General features: G+C 39.5%; 1 protein-coding gene across 1 annotated transcript in view; it reads right to left on the reverse strand.

Annotated features, from left to right (window-relative positions):
- Positions 1 to 16985, reverse strand: part of CPED1 (cadherin like and PC-esterase domain containing 1) — a 199648-nt gene that overhangs the window by 103337 nt on the left and 79326 nt on the right. Inside the window, exons 9-16 of the mRNA XM_065423264.1 lie at positions 16459 to 16623; positions 13989 to 14093; positions 11117 to 11286; positions 7170 to 7229; positions 5898 to 5965; positions 5475 to 5519; positions 2962 to 3148; positions 1362 to 1530 (exon numbers count right to left, since the gene is read on the reverse strand). Coding sequence (XP_065279336.1) covers positions 1362 to 1530; positions 2962 to 3148; positions 5475 to 5519; positions 5898 to 5965; positions 7170 to 7229; positions 11117 to 11286; positions 13989 to 14093; positions 16459 to 16623 — 969 coding nt within the window. The remainder of the gene's footprint in view (positions 1 to 1361; positions 1531 to 2961; positions 3149 to 5474; positions 5520 to 5897; positions 5966 to 7169; positions 7230 to 11116; positions 11287 to 13988; positions 14094 to 16458; positions 16624 to 16985) is intronic.

Consider the following 16985-nt stretch of genomic DNA (forward strand, 5'->3'; position numbering starts at 1 on the left):
TTTCTTCACAATACCTTTTCTTTTAAAATTACACCATTTTCTGTCCCAAAATCTAAAACATGTGTCAGCTCCCACTTTGATTACTCTAACTTCCTCTGTAGTATGTCGAGAAAAACTGGAGAAAAAGAATCAGGTTTTAAAAGGGGGATATTTGGTGTAGGTCAAGAAGTTTTGTGATACAAATAGAAATGGCAGAGTCTGAGTCCACAATGCTGAGTTTAATAAAGCCCTATTGCTTACAATCCTGCCCGCTTGCGATAATATACTTTAGCACTATTGAAATAATCTCTCTGGGATCCCTATAACACCTCCCCACTCTTCAATCTATTCAAAACTCCACAAACAAAGTTATCTTTCTTGCCTATTGTCACTTTCCTCTTGGAATCTCTCCACTGATTTCCCCTTCCCCACCATATCAAGTTTTAACTTCTAGTGCTCAGCCTTCAAAGACCTGCACAAAGCTGTCCTGGCCTACATCTCAGATCTCATATCCTATCGCATTCTCCTTAACACCTTTGCTCCACTAACAATGAAACCTCAGTACCCCTTTATTTTAATTTTCCTACTCCCATCTTCTATGCTGACCCCTATGTATGAAATGTCCTTCCAACTGCAGTGTGCCAGACCCTAAGATTTTCTTCATTCAGATCTCTTCTAAAGGCTCAATGCTTCCATAAGGATCTATATATACATTAGATATATATTTGCATACAATATATATTTGCATACATATATAATGCATTTGCATACACACACACACTTAAAAAAATCTAAGCTAAGGTCATTCCTTCCTTTGGCCTCCCCTGTGTGTTTTCACATTATATGTTTGTCTTCTAGACTATACATTTTTCATTCATAAATCATTTTGACATCTGTATCTTGACCAGAACTGACCTCACTGTCAGCACTAAGCAAAGAATAAATGAATACATAATCACAATCATAACGATCAAAACATTGCCATCAACTCCACGGATGATCATAGCTACAGAAACTCTACTACATCTGTTTTACTGTCCTGATAACTCTGATGCTCCTTACAAAGAAAGATACAATATCGTGGCAAGTAGGATTTCAGTTGACCAAGGTCATGGCAACTTAGCTTGGAGTTTTCCAATGCATACAAAGTACGAAAGCTACTGATGTACAATTTATATTTATAGCCAAAAAACTTCATAATCCCCCTATTTTATACAATATGGATTCAGAATTTCCAAAGAGTTAGGGGACTTCATTGTAATCTAAACACGTTCCATGTTGGCTTCAATTCAGTTACTTCTGATTTACACCAGTGTAAGTGAGATCATAATCAGGCCATATACATATATAAAGTGTATATTTGAAGAAAAAGCAAACAGTACCTGCACAAAACCACACACCATATAGTCCTCAAACAAAGGCAGACTCGGGCGGTCTTCTCGATAGACAGTGATTTTATAGTTGCTCACAACCTCGGAGTTGGAATGCGAGTTATCTGTTACTAGAATAGCGATTTTATTAATTCCCAGGCCGAGGGGATAGTTAGCAACACTGCAAGGGAAAACAACAATAGAAAGTGATAGGCCCAATGTTAAATCAGTCAAGATTTGAACAGTACTTTCCTCTGCAATTTACATGGACCTCAGCTTTTAAGGTTTCTATTAGTAATGTTCATTTCCATGGTTTCAGATGAATAACAGTGTAAAGTATGGCTTGAAAAAGGCATTTTTAAAAAAAATCTTGCAATAAAGTAAAAATGTGCCAGAAACAATCTAAAAATGTCATGTTACTTTAGCTTGCAACTTAGATAGAAGAGAGAGCTTCAGAGTTGGCAAGTCAGTCAGGCAACTATGACAAGAAAATTGTGAATGATGCAACTAGGGACAATAGTTTCTGGCAGTTTCAAATCAGTGATGAAGTGAGGAGGGAGACAAATGAGATTGAAAGGTTTAGCTAGCCCTCAAACTTGTGCACTGTCCAAGAATGATGGAGTCCCAAATAAACCATTTAACATGATAGACAAGAGCAGTGCTGGAGAGGTTTTTGCTCTGCAGTGAACTAAGAATAGTTGGAACTAACAGAATTTGAACTTTTAATGCTTTTACTTCTTAATAAATATTTATATAACGTCTTTTGTTCAGAAGGCTCTCAAACTATTTTGAAAACTCTTATTATACAGCATACATGTCTATATGTGCATCGATCACTCCATGCACGCAACTCTGGGGTGTATTGGTGGCAGCCAGCCTACATCAAAGATGTTATGTGACGGGTTTTGTGTTTGTTGTTTTTTTTAATGAGAAGTCAAGAATAACTTCTCTAATAGAAATCACAGGAAGAGTATTAGATTAATAATAAAAGATATTGGCCAGGACACCAGGACAAACCTCCATAGTTTTGCAGAAAGGACCATAAGACCCTCAATGACCACAATTGCTCAGGTCCTCTGTTTTATACACCACCAAAGGCAGCACCTCCAATAGGTCCCTTACACCATGGTGGAATGCTGGCCCTATAATGACTAAGACAGAAGGGCTGTACCAAGTGAATCACCATAGCCACTTCCAGCAGCTCCTGGGTTCACCTTGAAAATCTTCTGTTCAGTTACTGATGAGATCCAGTGCTGTTTAGCTTATATAATTTGGGCCCTGAATATTTTACCAACAACCATGCTCCCTGTCTACACTCAGACCATTGGTGGTGTGAGTAGTTTTATGTAGAAGCTGGAGGGAGATTCTAACAGTTTGGGGTTTTGTTAACTGGAGTTTAACAGTGACTGTGATTGTAATGGGTACATCTTTAATACATTGATAAATAAATACAAATCTAAAGGAGTAAATGTCTGGGCATTAAAATCTCCTTTTGTAATCTTAATTCCTAAGTACTTTGTTCTCTTGGAAATGGAGAGGTGGCTGCCATCCTTGCCATTTCTCCAATATTAAGAATCAGCTCTGTGCTTACAGGATCATTTTTTCCCCATACCTTGGTCCTTTCCTCTCATCAAGGTGCACCTGGCACTGACAGTTAGAGGGTTCTGCTCCAATCTTCACTGTCACCACATCAAATGGGACTTCAGTGTAGTACTCTTTGATCTTTGGATTAAATTTAGGATTCAGGTCCAAAGGTGGGCTAGTGAAGATCTGTCTGATATGAGATAGGGTATCTTTATCTGTTCCAAGAAGGCATCAAAGAAAAAACTGTGAAACATATGGACATTTTAAAATAACAAGTAACTGCTGGCAGGCTGTTAAATGATCAATGGTGAGATTTATTAACTCATAGCCATGCTGAGTCTGTTGCTGCAAGGCATTAATGGATTTTGTATTGGCACTTGGGGTACATTTTCAGACCTGTGCAGGGTTTTTACCATTTTCTGCCCAATGACTTTAGTAGGAGTCACAAAACTAGAAGCCTGAATAAGGCGTTGAAAGTTTAAGGATTAAGGTCAGAAAATCCTGTCTCCAATGGATTAATTGAAATTTACATGAGTTTAATGACAGAAATTCACAACCAATTTAGGTATGTACCAGCCTGTGTGCAGAGCTTATGTATGTGTGTAGTTGCCAGGAAAAAATCAATCTGTTGGAAACACCCTTACTGCTCATAAGAACTGATCACGTGGGTGACATCCGGACTCATGGGGTCATTTGTACAGCAGGGTCAATAATTTATAAAGAATCCTCATTCAACAAATTGCACCTCTTTTCTGTTTGTGGACAATCCATAAAGATCATGATTTTCTCAAACATACTCATTATTCTGCATTATCTGACAAATGATTTCTGTGAATTATTATTTGCCTGTAGTTCATCTGTGACAAGTTTCTTGCAACTATTTTAATCTGATCCGTTAGAATCAGATTTCTGGCATGTTTACAAATTCAAGATTTGCTTTTTCTGAATATTCTCCAATATTCAATTATAACTGGCTGCTTCTGCAAACATTCCAGCCAGTAAACTCTTTCCCTCAAATAGCTGAGCAAATCTGGAAGCTTAATATACGGCTTAAGGGGGCTTAAATAGTTCATAGAGCCCTGTGTGGGCCCTGTCCACGAGGGTGAATTTAACTGGAGAGTAACACAAAAGGGCCAAATTCAGTCCTCAGATACATTGTTGTAAATAGAGTTAATACTGTTACTCCAGAGTTACCCTGGTTTAACTGAGAGCAGAATTTGGGCCAAATTCCCGAGAGAACAGGTCATATTCAAAATGTAAAGCATAGAGGGTTGAGGGAAAGTAAGTGTTCAAAGGATATAAGAAGCACTCCTGAGTTCCCCAAGATGCTATGTGGCCTGTGTAAAGTACAGATCCTTTCAGGATGTATGCTTATTCCCTGAGAAATCACTAATAGCCTTAAGAATTAAAGCAGCTGGAGGGAGGGGAACCTTTCAAAGAAAAATCTTATGAGAGGGGTGAAATCATGGTGTCAGTCAGCCAGGTTAGGAATGTTCTTGGCCTGGAACTGACATCTCCCTGGCTGAACTCCAAGCTTAGAGAGGAGCAGAGAGGAGATGAGGCCCATTGGGTTGAAAATTCTTCACCCCTAAGCAGCACTTTGTCTCCATCTCCCAAAATAACTCTCAGAGACAATACAGCCTCAGTTAGGCAGAGGGGAAAAGAGCACTCGACACTATAAAGTTAGTAGTAATGTTCTAAGGTGTGGGATGCCCGGAGCTCATTTAGATGATCTCTTCATCCCCTGAGCAGCTCTGCAACACCCTAAGGCTTTCTTTTGTTTTTGCCTGATACTCAGCTGACTGTACCCCTGAATAAGCCAAATGTCCTTGCAGCCATGTGTGCACTGTTCTGGGTTTCACATAATTTCACCTGGATACAGCAACAAAGAGGTCTGCCTGTACAATGATATATTTATAGTTGAATGGAATTCTGGATGGCTAATGGTGGTGAGGGATATAAAACAAGTGTAAATGCAGGTTGAAAGGGAAAAAAAACTATTGAGTGTGTGTCTAATTTTATATTAAGTATTTCATTCTACATTACAAAAGAAGCACAAATATTGTATTCCTGAACAGATATTACTTGATCAGGAAGGATTAAGCACTGAACTAATATCCTGTATGACAATTGAGCACCCAAAAATTTAAAGTTTAAAAGGCCTTTCATAAGAACAACTGTATGCAAAAGGAGAAACTATATCTGTCCTGGAAAAACTGTCTACATGACAGTCAGTGGTATAACCAGAAGAAAAACCATAAGGGCTTTGAGATCAATGAATGTTCAAATATTAACTTTAGAATATAAACAAAACAATGTCTAACTTTGTGCTTGAGGCTTACTTTGCATAGCTGACTCATTATTGATGGATTCATAAAAATTCTGGCTACTTAATAAACCATGTTTCATTATTAAGGGCCTAATGGTACTCCATTCCCTAAAGAAAGTTGCATACATACTACATAAAATTTGTTAAAGCAGTGCCACCTTTTGCATAAAGTTCACATGTTCTGTCAGTACAAGATACAGATCTTGACTTACCATGACTGCAATGCCTTTCTTTAGTCTCATTGGAAAAATGCAATTCTAAAGGACAAACAGAAACAATTAACTATGTTCTGCTGTACACATTGCATGCAATCCCTATTTGCAGAACACAAAGAAAACAACCCTCTTCCCCCACACATAACTGAATTATACAAATAAAAGGGGACACTTGTATTCATTTCAGTTTGGGCCATATGCTGCCTGCTCTACTCCCACTGGAGTCCATGGAACAACTTTCATGAGTTAGGCAGATAGAATTCGGCCTTTTATGTTTAGTAAATGAGCCACAACCTTCTAAATGGAAAGCACGAATGTAAGAAACACATCAGTTCATCTGAACCACAGGCATTCCCAGATTTTTGGAACAAACAGGAAAAGCATGTGGTATGTTACAAGTAAACCAGTCTGATGTCCTACCTTTATGATTTTTCATTACGTTGAAAGGAGTTCTTTGTTTAACACCTTCTTTTTCTGGGAAAGAATTCCTATCAATGCAATAGTAAAGATGTTTCTAGATCAATGAGAGGAACAGAACCCATGGAAAACACTTTTTTAAAAATTCCTCTGTCCCTTGGCATGGGGCATGATACTGTAGTTTTATGAACAGAAAGATGCACCTTTTGCACTCACATTCCCAATACCAGCAATCTTACCTGAAATGAGCATGATGGAAAACTCACAGCCCGTATAAACAGTAGCCCAGAGCAAGAAAAGCAGAAATGAATCTCAAGAAAGCAGCTTAATAGGGAGGGAAAACTGGGAGGGGAAGGGTATCCAAGAACAAAAGCTTTCGGATTGCTTGTTCATTACTTTTTTACCCATTTTAATATGCACTTCAGCTTACAATTTGTACAAAAACAATTTCTTTAAGACAAGTGAAGACTTGAGTAATTGGCACATGACTGAATTTAGGTTAGGATGGATTTATACATTGGAATGAAGTAGATAAAGTAATATTAGACTATGTACTTGCAAATCCAAAACTAAATTATATGCCTAAAGCTAGAATTCATACACTTTCTTATTTTACCAAATGAAGACTAACTATCTGCAACTACTCAAGAATATGTCAGCAACTCCTAATTTGTTAATTCAGCAGATTTCCTCTTACAATGAGTCAAATCCATTTTTGGACATGACTGGAGGCTGGCAAGGTAAATTTACAATAGACTCTTCCCTATGCAAACACTGTATTAGACTGACAATGAGAAATGACAGATGAAGAGATCCAAAGGGGCTCCTTGCAGGAGTAGTATGTTTCCCCCAAACATTCCCTTTGAAGTCCTCTTGAAGAATTGCATTGCCAGAGAAGCCTACTGTTCATCAGTTTATGATTTCAAGACATAAATCCACTTTCTATGTGTGTGGGGGGGGGGGACAAAAGATGGTGAAATCTTACTTTGTGGCCAACCCCCACAAATGTTTTAATGAGACTTGCAGAAAGGACCATTAAAATGAATCATTGTCAGTCTTACATCAGAACACAAAGAATTCAGGATTATCCCACTGAGATAGGAAAAGTGGCAACTAATTTACCTACTGCCAGCACTTAGAGGATCTGTGTATGTGTGTTGGGCTTGTGCTCCCCAGAAACTGCCCTACAGCTGTTCACGTTCACAGGCTTCTTCAGAGATGGTGTTCACAGATGTAATGATAGGCATTACAAGTTCACTATTTGTTCATTCTCACCTGGGCTTTGACCATTTCATTATGGTCCGAGATGAGTTTCTGGAACTCTTCTTGATTTTCCTGTGGAAGAAGTGCAGAGAATTCACTAACTTCACTGGGGATGTTAAAATTGCAAATAAATCATGTAGATGGAAATGTGGATGAGTAATGCTGACCAGTAAACTCCTTTGAGTAGGGTCTTCATTCTCTGGTTTCATGAGCAGTAAGATACAAAATCTAAATCAAGAGGAAATTTTTCAGTGAGCCTCCTTAACTGTTCATTTACACATCCATAAGGGGTAACTGGTCGTGCAGTTGCCAGCTTGCACATGAAACCATAGATCTTGCATATGCTGATAAGTGGGAACAATTAAGGAGCCCATTAAAAATTTGGCCCAAATCTGTGAAAGCCAGGATAACAGTCCCTACGAACAAAACTCATCAAGGCTATGAACCTCAGGAAAGCTTTAAGTTTAAACAAAATGCTTAAACAGGCTGCCTTGGGATGAAGCTTAACTCACATCTTTTCCGTTTGCAAGCATTCATAGCCATTTACATAGTAGGTATGTCTACACTGCCAAAAAAGAAGTGTGTTCCTTACTCGGGTTAGTGAACATGTAGGGGAGCCTGGGGTTGAACTAGCTGCTAATCCAAGTTAAAGGCCAAGTTGCCATGTCTTCACTGCTATTTTAATCCTAGTTAAGAACACACTTTTTTTTTTTTTGCCGCATAGACATACCCACAGACACACAGGTGTTGGACAACTGAGTAAGTGCAACAATGAGGGACAGAGTCCATGGTTGCTCATGGCAACATTTTTTCATGAGAAAATGCCAATTTGTCACAACTGAAAAATTTCACGGAAACATATTGGCTTCAATTAAACATTCATTGGGAAGGTTTCTCAGGTTGAGGATGGAATTTCTGGTAAGATAAAGAGACACTCATGAGGGCACTCCCTGGGAGCTCCAAGTTCAAGTCTCTGCCTGATTTGGAGCAAGGATGTGAACTTGGATCTCCCATACCCCAGGTGACTGCGCTAACCACCTGGCTATCGGCGGGTGCCTCTTTCTGTTTTGACCAGAAATTCGATCCTGGATCTGAGAAGCCTCTCCCACAAAAGTCTGTCAAAACCAAGAGACGGGTCCTGCACCTGATTCTGGCACAGGGACTCAAACCTGGGTCTCCCACATCCCAGGGTGAATGCTTGAAGCCTTGGGCTAGAGTCACTCTCCTTCTCCCTTGCTCGCCCAATCAATATTTATTTATACAAAGTGGAACACTTCTTGCAGGTGAGATTGAGAGAGTCAGCAAATGACTTTATAATTAATTGAATAGACAGGATGCTCAGCTAGGATGTGAAAGACCCAGGTTCAAGTCCGTGCTCCAAATCAGAGAAAGCAGGGATTTGAGCCTGGGTGTCCCACATCCCAACTGAGTGACCTACACATGGGCTATTGGCTATTCTGGGGATAGCTGCCTCCCCCCCATTTGTGATGAAAAAAATTGAAAGAAGATGGGTTTGTTCCATCTCAGAATGGAACCAAATGTTGAAACTTCAATTTTTGTTGTGAAATAGAAATCTTTTCTTTCCAGCCCTACTTACCACTTCCAAAACACAAATCTCTATTCAGTGAGCTATAGGAACAGCTCAACTAGATTAGCCATTAGCGGGTACAAATATATAAACAGGAAGGCTGACCTGTGCCACATAATAGCAGGTAATGGCACATGCACATATATACACACCTACAAAAATGTCCAACTTCAAGAAAAAAAGAAGTTAGGGGCCTTGCTGAGTGCAAGTGCATAGTAAAGCCTAGATTAGAACTGAAAGCGTTAAAGGTTGGTATGCAAGGCTAAATATTTTGGCTAACTGGCAAGAGATTATTTCTGAATGTAAGCAGCTGCATCTTTGAATTGCAGTTCATGAATTAGCTCGCAATAATAATAATAATCCTTAGCACTTATATAGCACTGTACTTTGTCAAAGCACCATGAAAACATTAATTACCCCATGTGGTAGGGAAGTATTAATCCCCACTTTACAGAGGGGCAATTTGAGACTCAGAAGATAATTGACTTACAGAAAGCAAGTCATGGATGACTTGAATGAATCAGTGGCAGAGTCAGAATTAGAATTTAGGAATCCCTACAGTATCCCCCTTGTTCAGTGACTATCATATGACGCCTCTGCAGACAAAATTCCCCAAGTAGGAAGAAATATCTTACTATTTTTGTTTGCACAATTACACTGAGAATTTGTTGGATGAAATAAACAGAAACTGGACCTCTCACTATTTCACAATGGATACAATACATGCACGTCACCTCCATTACCAGTAGGTGAGTTGTACACTTGCATTCAATGTCATTAGCAAGGCGAAAATGAGTATGGAAAATAAATATGAATTTCTTCAACTTTAGAAGAAATATATAGAGTACCAAAATTACAATACCATTATTTTTGTTCTTTCCAGCCAAAAAACTTTGTTAAGATGATGTTAAAATGGAAAGTACACATCATCAACTAAGGAAGGTGGTGGGAATCCATACAAGAATACTGTAGTTAGCAATGATCTAGTAAAAAAAAAAAACTCACTAGGTCTGTCAAGTTAACGCCTGCAATTAACTGAAAGCAAAATTAATATGTTAATTTTTGATGCGTTAATCGCATGCCTGTGGGCGGGCAGGAGGCAATGGCGGAGATGGGGGGGCTGAAGAAGCCCCAGCCCACAGCTTCCCTGCGATGGGAGGGAGGGCGAGAGCCCCGTACCCCAAACCCCGAGAGTGGCTGGAGCCCCGAGGGGTCTGGAGACCTGCACTCCATGCCCTGAGAGGGGCTGATGCCTCACGACCCATGCAGGGCTGAAGCTCAGAGCCCCCAGCCCTGACCCTATATTTGAAAATATAGAAAACCCCCAAAATGTTTAAATAAATGGTATTTTAATATTGTTTCACAGTGTGATTAAAACTGTGATTAATCACAATTAATTTTTTTATCTCATGATTAATCATGATTAATTTTTTTAATCACTTCACAGCCCTAAAATACCCCAAACCTTTGATGAATTTTCTAACTGTGAAACACCTCTGGTTTTTTTTAATAAATCATAATTCACAAAACCTTGTGTATAAGTAACTTTTTTCAGTTTTGGTTGAAAAAAATGTCCCTTTTTCCACTGACAAACAATTGGCTTACATTTTAAAGTCTGTTTCCACACAGGAAAGGCTGAAGATTTATCCTTATTTATTTATTTATTTATTTATTTCAAGTGAAAGTTTAAGACTACAGCAGTCACAGTCATAATTTAAGCCCACTGCAGTCGACCTGCCATTCTGATATTATTATTTGAAATCTTAATAACATTAAAAGTTAGAGTTGCATTTAGAATTAGATTTTCAGAGGACATTTAGAGTTCGATTTTCAGAGGAAGGTGTCTCAAGTGGGGCATCCAAAATCTGTGACAACCCAAAATCACTGGTCGCCTCTGAAAATCTTGGCCCAAGTTTTTATCTCCTGCCTTCTTTCTTGTTTTGGCTTCAAAATTGGAGGCAAGGAGAGGGAGACCCTTTTGTATTCTAGTAAACATCCCTATTTTCAGGGTATAGTAATTCAGAATATTCACTTCAAATCTGCTAGAAAAACTCTACCACCCCCCCTCCACACACACACACACACACACACACACACACACACACACACATTAATTTTGCCACCAATAATCCTGTGTGTTAGAAGGGGGAGAAAAGGGGCCCAAACTGGATTTATCTGGAAATTCAGTTCAACCTTAACAATGGAATACCTCCCAACACACCATAAGAAGACACGCTGAGCCAGTGCCTTGGCTGGTGTTAATTGGCATAGCCCCTCTTAAGTCAAAAGCTCCCCTAAAGTCAGTAGAGCTACACTGGTTTCCACCAGCTGAGGATCTGGCCCTAGAAATATTATCTAATAGCCATCTTACCATCCTGAGAGATTTGGACGCGCCTCTTTTTTCATGAACTGGAACTGCTCAAGTAAATTGGAAAGAAACCAATGTACTGTCAGGACTGACCCAAGCTTTCCCATCGGGTCTACCATGTGATAAACATCATGCAGCAAAGTTTGAATCTTGGGTACAGAAGACGGGAAAAGCTGCAAAGAGAGAAAGTTGATATGGATCAGATTAATAAAGGCAAAACCACTTTCTCGTAGATTTTCCTTTTATATCTCGGACTAAATCACATATCGGGGTCTGGTCCTGCAAACCGTTACAATAGGTGAGATGCATACTATATATGTAAAACATAACAAGGAAGCTAAGAAAAATTAGGAACAGATTACATGTGTTTAATAGAACATCCTAGCATTCATATTAAGATACATTCCCAAAGTTATACTGATTATCGTGTCTTGCAAAACCATGCTTACTGGTACCGAAACAGAAGCCTTATCCCTCAGTCTTCTGTGTCCTTGCTCTCACCTGCTTATTTGACTCTCAAACGGAGATGAACTCTTCCCTGCACCAAAAGGCCATGCCACAGACGTTGCCATCACTAAGCACAGCTCCCTTTCTCATATTTCATTACTGAATTTGCTCTTTGTGGCTACCAACTCATTTCCTGTACCATCACTCACCTCCATCTGTCCCATGACCTTCCAGGACCTTCAATCCCTTAATGCCCGTGACTTCTCATACTCTGTGTCCCAATACTTGCTGCTCTTCCTTCGCCTCCATTGATCAGTTGTTAAGTCCATTCACACCACTCTCTCTATCCTTGACTCCTTTGTCCCTCTTTCCCCCCATATAATTTGCCCACCAATCCCCGGCCTTGTTGCTCATCCTGCCTCTCTGGCGGATATCCAGACACCATGCAGACTTCCTACACACAGATTTGTCCTCTGAGCCTTCTGTTCTACCACCTTCCTTGCCCAGCAGCTCTGCCTCTCCCTTATTGAGTCCCATGCCTATAAACCCAAACATTTATTAATGGCCACTGACTCCTTCCTAAAGCCTTCCTCTCTCCTACATCCTCCACCCTCTATGCACAGGATCTCACTGACTTCAAGAAGAAAACTGACAACATCTGTCATAACCTCCCTACTCCTTCCCCACTCTCCCTCTCCTCCTTTTCATCCCCAGCACCCTTTTTCTTCTGTCACTAATGGGTCTTGTACTTTCTCCAATCCCTTCACATTCCCCACCTCTGCACCAATGTCATTCCTTGCTCCATCTCACCCTTAACCTCTCACGTCCTCTGGTTCCTTCCGCTCCAAGTACCAGAATGGTCTGGTTCCTCAATTCTCAAAAAACTGATCCTTGGAACTATTACTTTTGTGAACTACCACTCCAGCTCCCTCTCTCTTTACCTCTAAAATCATTGAATGACCCATTTACAACCATTCCCTCAGTTTCCCCTCCTCTAACTCTATTCTAGACCCCCCTCTCCACCCCAGCAAATACATACCCAACAAACATTTTCCATTCATCTCTTCCGACCCAAATTTCAGCAGCTGTACTCCATGCTCATTCTTCTGGATCTCCCCACTGCCTTTAAAACTGCTGATCACTCCCTATTCCTTGACTCCCTATCCCTCCTCGGCTTTTTTGGTACTATTCTCTCTTGGAACTCTTCCTACCCATCTGATTGGTTCTTCAGAATCTTTCCTCCTCCCCCACACCCTCTTTGGGGGATTCCCTAAGGATCTCTCCATGGTAGCCTCCTTTTTTCCCCATTACACATTAAGTGCATTATCTGCTCATACAGTTGCAGCTATGATGGCTATGCTGATGACTCCTAATCTATCTCCCTCCTTCCAATCCCTCATCTCATGCCTCATTCTGCCTCTCTGACATTTCTTCCCAGGTTTTCCTCATTTCATCCCTCAACCACCTCCTCTCCAGCCTTCCCAACACCCACATTGCCCCCACCTCTCCATATGGAATGTGGCCTCCAAAATGATTTTCTACTATGTCATTCTGACCATGTCACCCCCTCTTTAAATCTCTCCACTGACCCCCTCCCATCTTCTCCATTGCATTAAATTAAAACTTCCTGTCCTCACCTTTGAGGTCCTACATAACTCTACCGCCCATAGCTATCTGACCTCATCTTTTAACACATCACCTCTTGCCTATTTCACTACTAATGCCAGCCTTGGGGCCACATTAGTTCATTTTTCTCTTAAGTGTCTTCAAGCCTTCTATCATGCCTTACACATTTCCTACCTACTTGATTCATCAAGCCCTTTCCCTCTCTCATTTGTATACCTCAGAACACTCACCTTTTCTGTGAGCTCCACAAGAAATGAGTCTGACATTCTCTCTTATCCTGTTATCCTCCTTGTTTTTATTTTAGGAAGAACTGGCAGAATCCACAAGACATACGCATGACCAAACTGAGTATCCACATGATGTTATTGCTGTAAACTTCATCCTTTCACATTCCATCCTCTCTCACTGTTTGCTGCCTCCCTCTGCATCACACCATCACATCATAGCTAAAGCATAGGCGGCAATATTGCAGTTACACATGTACTAAACTTTAGGCACCTGATTGCATCCTTCTGAAAAATTAAAAACTTGTGATGTACTACAATTCTGTTCCGTCGTATCGTTATTAAATCAATCATGATTTTATGATGTCTTAAAGAAAAGTACCTGGATTCCGACCACTTTAACATTTATTTCAATAAGAAATAAGAAAATAAATCCATAATGTTTTCAAAGATTTAAAAAGTAGAAACACTTTCTTCTTAAATAACTTACAGTTGAACTACTATATCCCTCCAATGATATCACATCAAAGGAAATTGCACAATACCAAAAAAATATACAATAATAATGTTTACTTTACCAGTTCAAATTGTCCCATACTCTTCAGCTCTTTTATAAAATGAATCATTGAATTTATCTCTTCTAAAGACAGACATTGCTCATATTCCTTCCGGTAGTTTTCATCCTGCAAAAGAAAAGACAGCAGTAGCTGGTGCACTAGGTGTACATCTACACGGCAAGTGGATGTGCGATTGCAGCTTGTATAGGCATACCCAAGCTAGCTTTGATCTAGCTAGTGCAGCTAAAAATAATAGTGAAGATGCAGTGGCACAAACTTCAGTGTAGGATGTACAAGTCCGCCTGGAAAACCTGGGTATGTGTCCCTGCCAGGATCATTGCCACCGCATCTTCGCTGCTATTTTTAGATGCTCTAGCTAGATTAAAGCTAGCATGGGTATGCCTATATGAGCTGCAACCACAAGTCCAATTGCAGTGCAGACATACCCTGGGGATGAGAGAGAGCTATCAGCTTGCTTAAATCATAGGAGAATAACACTGCTGTCAATCCCAGGGAAGGTGTTTACGACCATACTACTGAATTGATTGAAATACTGTTTCAACCCAAAAATGAGGGACAGTCACTGGTTTCTGTACAGATCAATCTACAATCCATGCTACACATGCTGTGCATGTTACTGAAAAATGACTAGAACAACAAAAGGAAGTTAACAACATGTGTATAGACTTTACAGCCGCTTTTGACTCAGTGCATCCATCAGCACTGTGGATACTGCTACACTAGCAGGGTTTGCCTGAGGACACAGTGTGGCGAGTGGAGGAACTGTACCACCGCACATTTAGCTATGTGAGGGTCAATGACTGTATTACAGACTGGTTTCCAGTTGAGTCAGGAGTAGGCCAGGGATAAATTCTCTTGCCTATGTTATTTAATGTTCTAATAGATGATCTGATGACAAATTGATTGAGGCCAAAGTAGAAGGTGTGAAATTTAAAGATTGGTCTTTAGAGGCTCTCGATTATGCGGATGATATTGCCTTACTAGGAGAGACTACTGACCAACTACAACTGATGCTGGAAGAGCTCTGAAAAACTGCAGAATCTATGGGACTTAAGACCAATGGTGATAAAACCAAAGCTATGTATGCCTCTTATAAGATGGAAACAAATGACCTGCTGACACTGTATGTAGATGGCACCGACACTGAATGGGTGAATAGTTTAATTTATCTGGGTAGTTGATTGACAGCAGAAGGTTCTATATCCAAAGTCACATGTCAGATCAATCTTGCATCAATGGCATTTCAGCATCTTTAAAGGCCTATCTTTAGTTGATTGGATGTCTGTGTGACAACTAAGACAAGAGTGTCCAATGTAAAAGTGATGACAACTTTTTTATATGGAGCAGAAACATGGCCATTAAAAACAACTGAGGAGAGGAAAGAACAGTTTTCAGCATCAAAACTTACGGCGTGTTCTTAACATCTGTTGGTTAGGTTTGATTTTGTCACAAATAAGGAGATACTTAGACAATCCCAGCAAGTTGCAGTCTTGCACCAGTTGAGAACAAGATGACTGCAATGTTGGGGTAATGACCAGTGTAGAGAAGTGGTATGATTTTGTAGGTTTAAAAAGCTACAGTCAAAGGAAGCTGAGCATGCAGCCAACCATGAATCAGGCTGAAAGATGCAATTTTGAGGAATTTAAGAAGTCTAAATCTTCCCATAATGACTCTTGCTGAAAGAAGCAGACTTGCAAGGAATCATTCAACATGGTAGTTCACGCTACACACCATCACCACAGCTATATCATAGCCATGTGAATCTGCTGCTGCTGCATACCCTAGGTGGAGACCAATTTGCTTTGGCTATATTTAGCTGGTACATAGTCCCTTGGGCACCATACCCAGCTGGTGAAAGTTAGAGCAGCCCCCTAGCTGCACTAACCTGAGCCAGGGCTGGAGCAAAGAATTGAGGAGACCAAACAAGCTCCCTGATAGCTCTTCCTTCTTCCAAGTCTGCTGTTCAATGTTAGTTTGGTGTAAGAGAGAATCTGGTGAGAGATAACTAGCACAAAGGGATGTGTAGTATTTGTAGAGAAATATGATGTGCTGAAATGTGACTGTTTTGCATTTTATAGTTCATTTGAAATTAGTTCTGTATTCACAAACATTTCACAAAAGCTGCATACTAAAAAGGGAATTTGGTCCCATTATTAAGCAAAACTGCTTTTACTTGAAAACACACAGAATTTCACACTATTGCAGCTTTGAAAAAGTGAACTCTTGAGGGTTGGAAAATGAAAAAAGAAAAAAAAAAAGAAAAAAAGAAAGAAAATTCCATGCAAGGTGTCATCATAATATGTTTTTCACAGTTTCATACAACTCTGACTAGCCCCAAAAAGTTCTGATTGAACAAATATTTAATTTTGTAGTTTAGAAAAAAACCCTCACAAAGAAAAGGTTATCATTTAGAATTAAATATTTTCAATTAATTTGTAATAAGAAAAATGTTTACGAAATCCATTCTTACCTTAATCACAGCTAATTTGTAAATGTTCTGTAAAGCCTCAAAGACACTGGAAGCTGAAGACTTATTAGACAAGAGAAACTTGAACGTATCCTCAAGAAGAAATTCTTTTACAGTTTGGTCCTCAAAATTCAAGTCATCAACTTGAATGTCAAAGTGTTCATGCACCTTGAAAAAAAAAAAAGAATTAAAGTACAGTTTTTATATCAAATCCAGTGCTCCCTGACATATCTAAGCTGGATTTATTTATTTATTCAAAGGAATCATAAAGGGCATGAATAAAAAAGGAATCAAATGCACACAGATGGTAAACAAATAAAGTAGTAGTATTTTACATAGGTATATTACTTCTGATACAATAAGCAGAATTGTAACACAGCAAATACTGTACTTCATTTTCTGTAACAATTACACATCATAGTGTTTGCTGACCTCTAGTGCACTGAGAAGAGCATAGCACTGTCATATAAATTAATGTTTTTGAAGCCTATTTTTAAAAAAAATGTCCAGCCTTTTTATATATATATAAA

The sequence above is a fragment of the Emys orbicularis genome, chromosome 1, assembly GCF_028017835.1.
Source record: "Emys orbicularis isolate rEmyOrb1 chromosome 1, rEmyOrb1.hap1, whole genome shotgun sequence".
Lineage (NCBI taxonomy): Eukaryota > Metazoa > Chordata > Testudines > Emydidae > Emys > Emys orbicularis.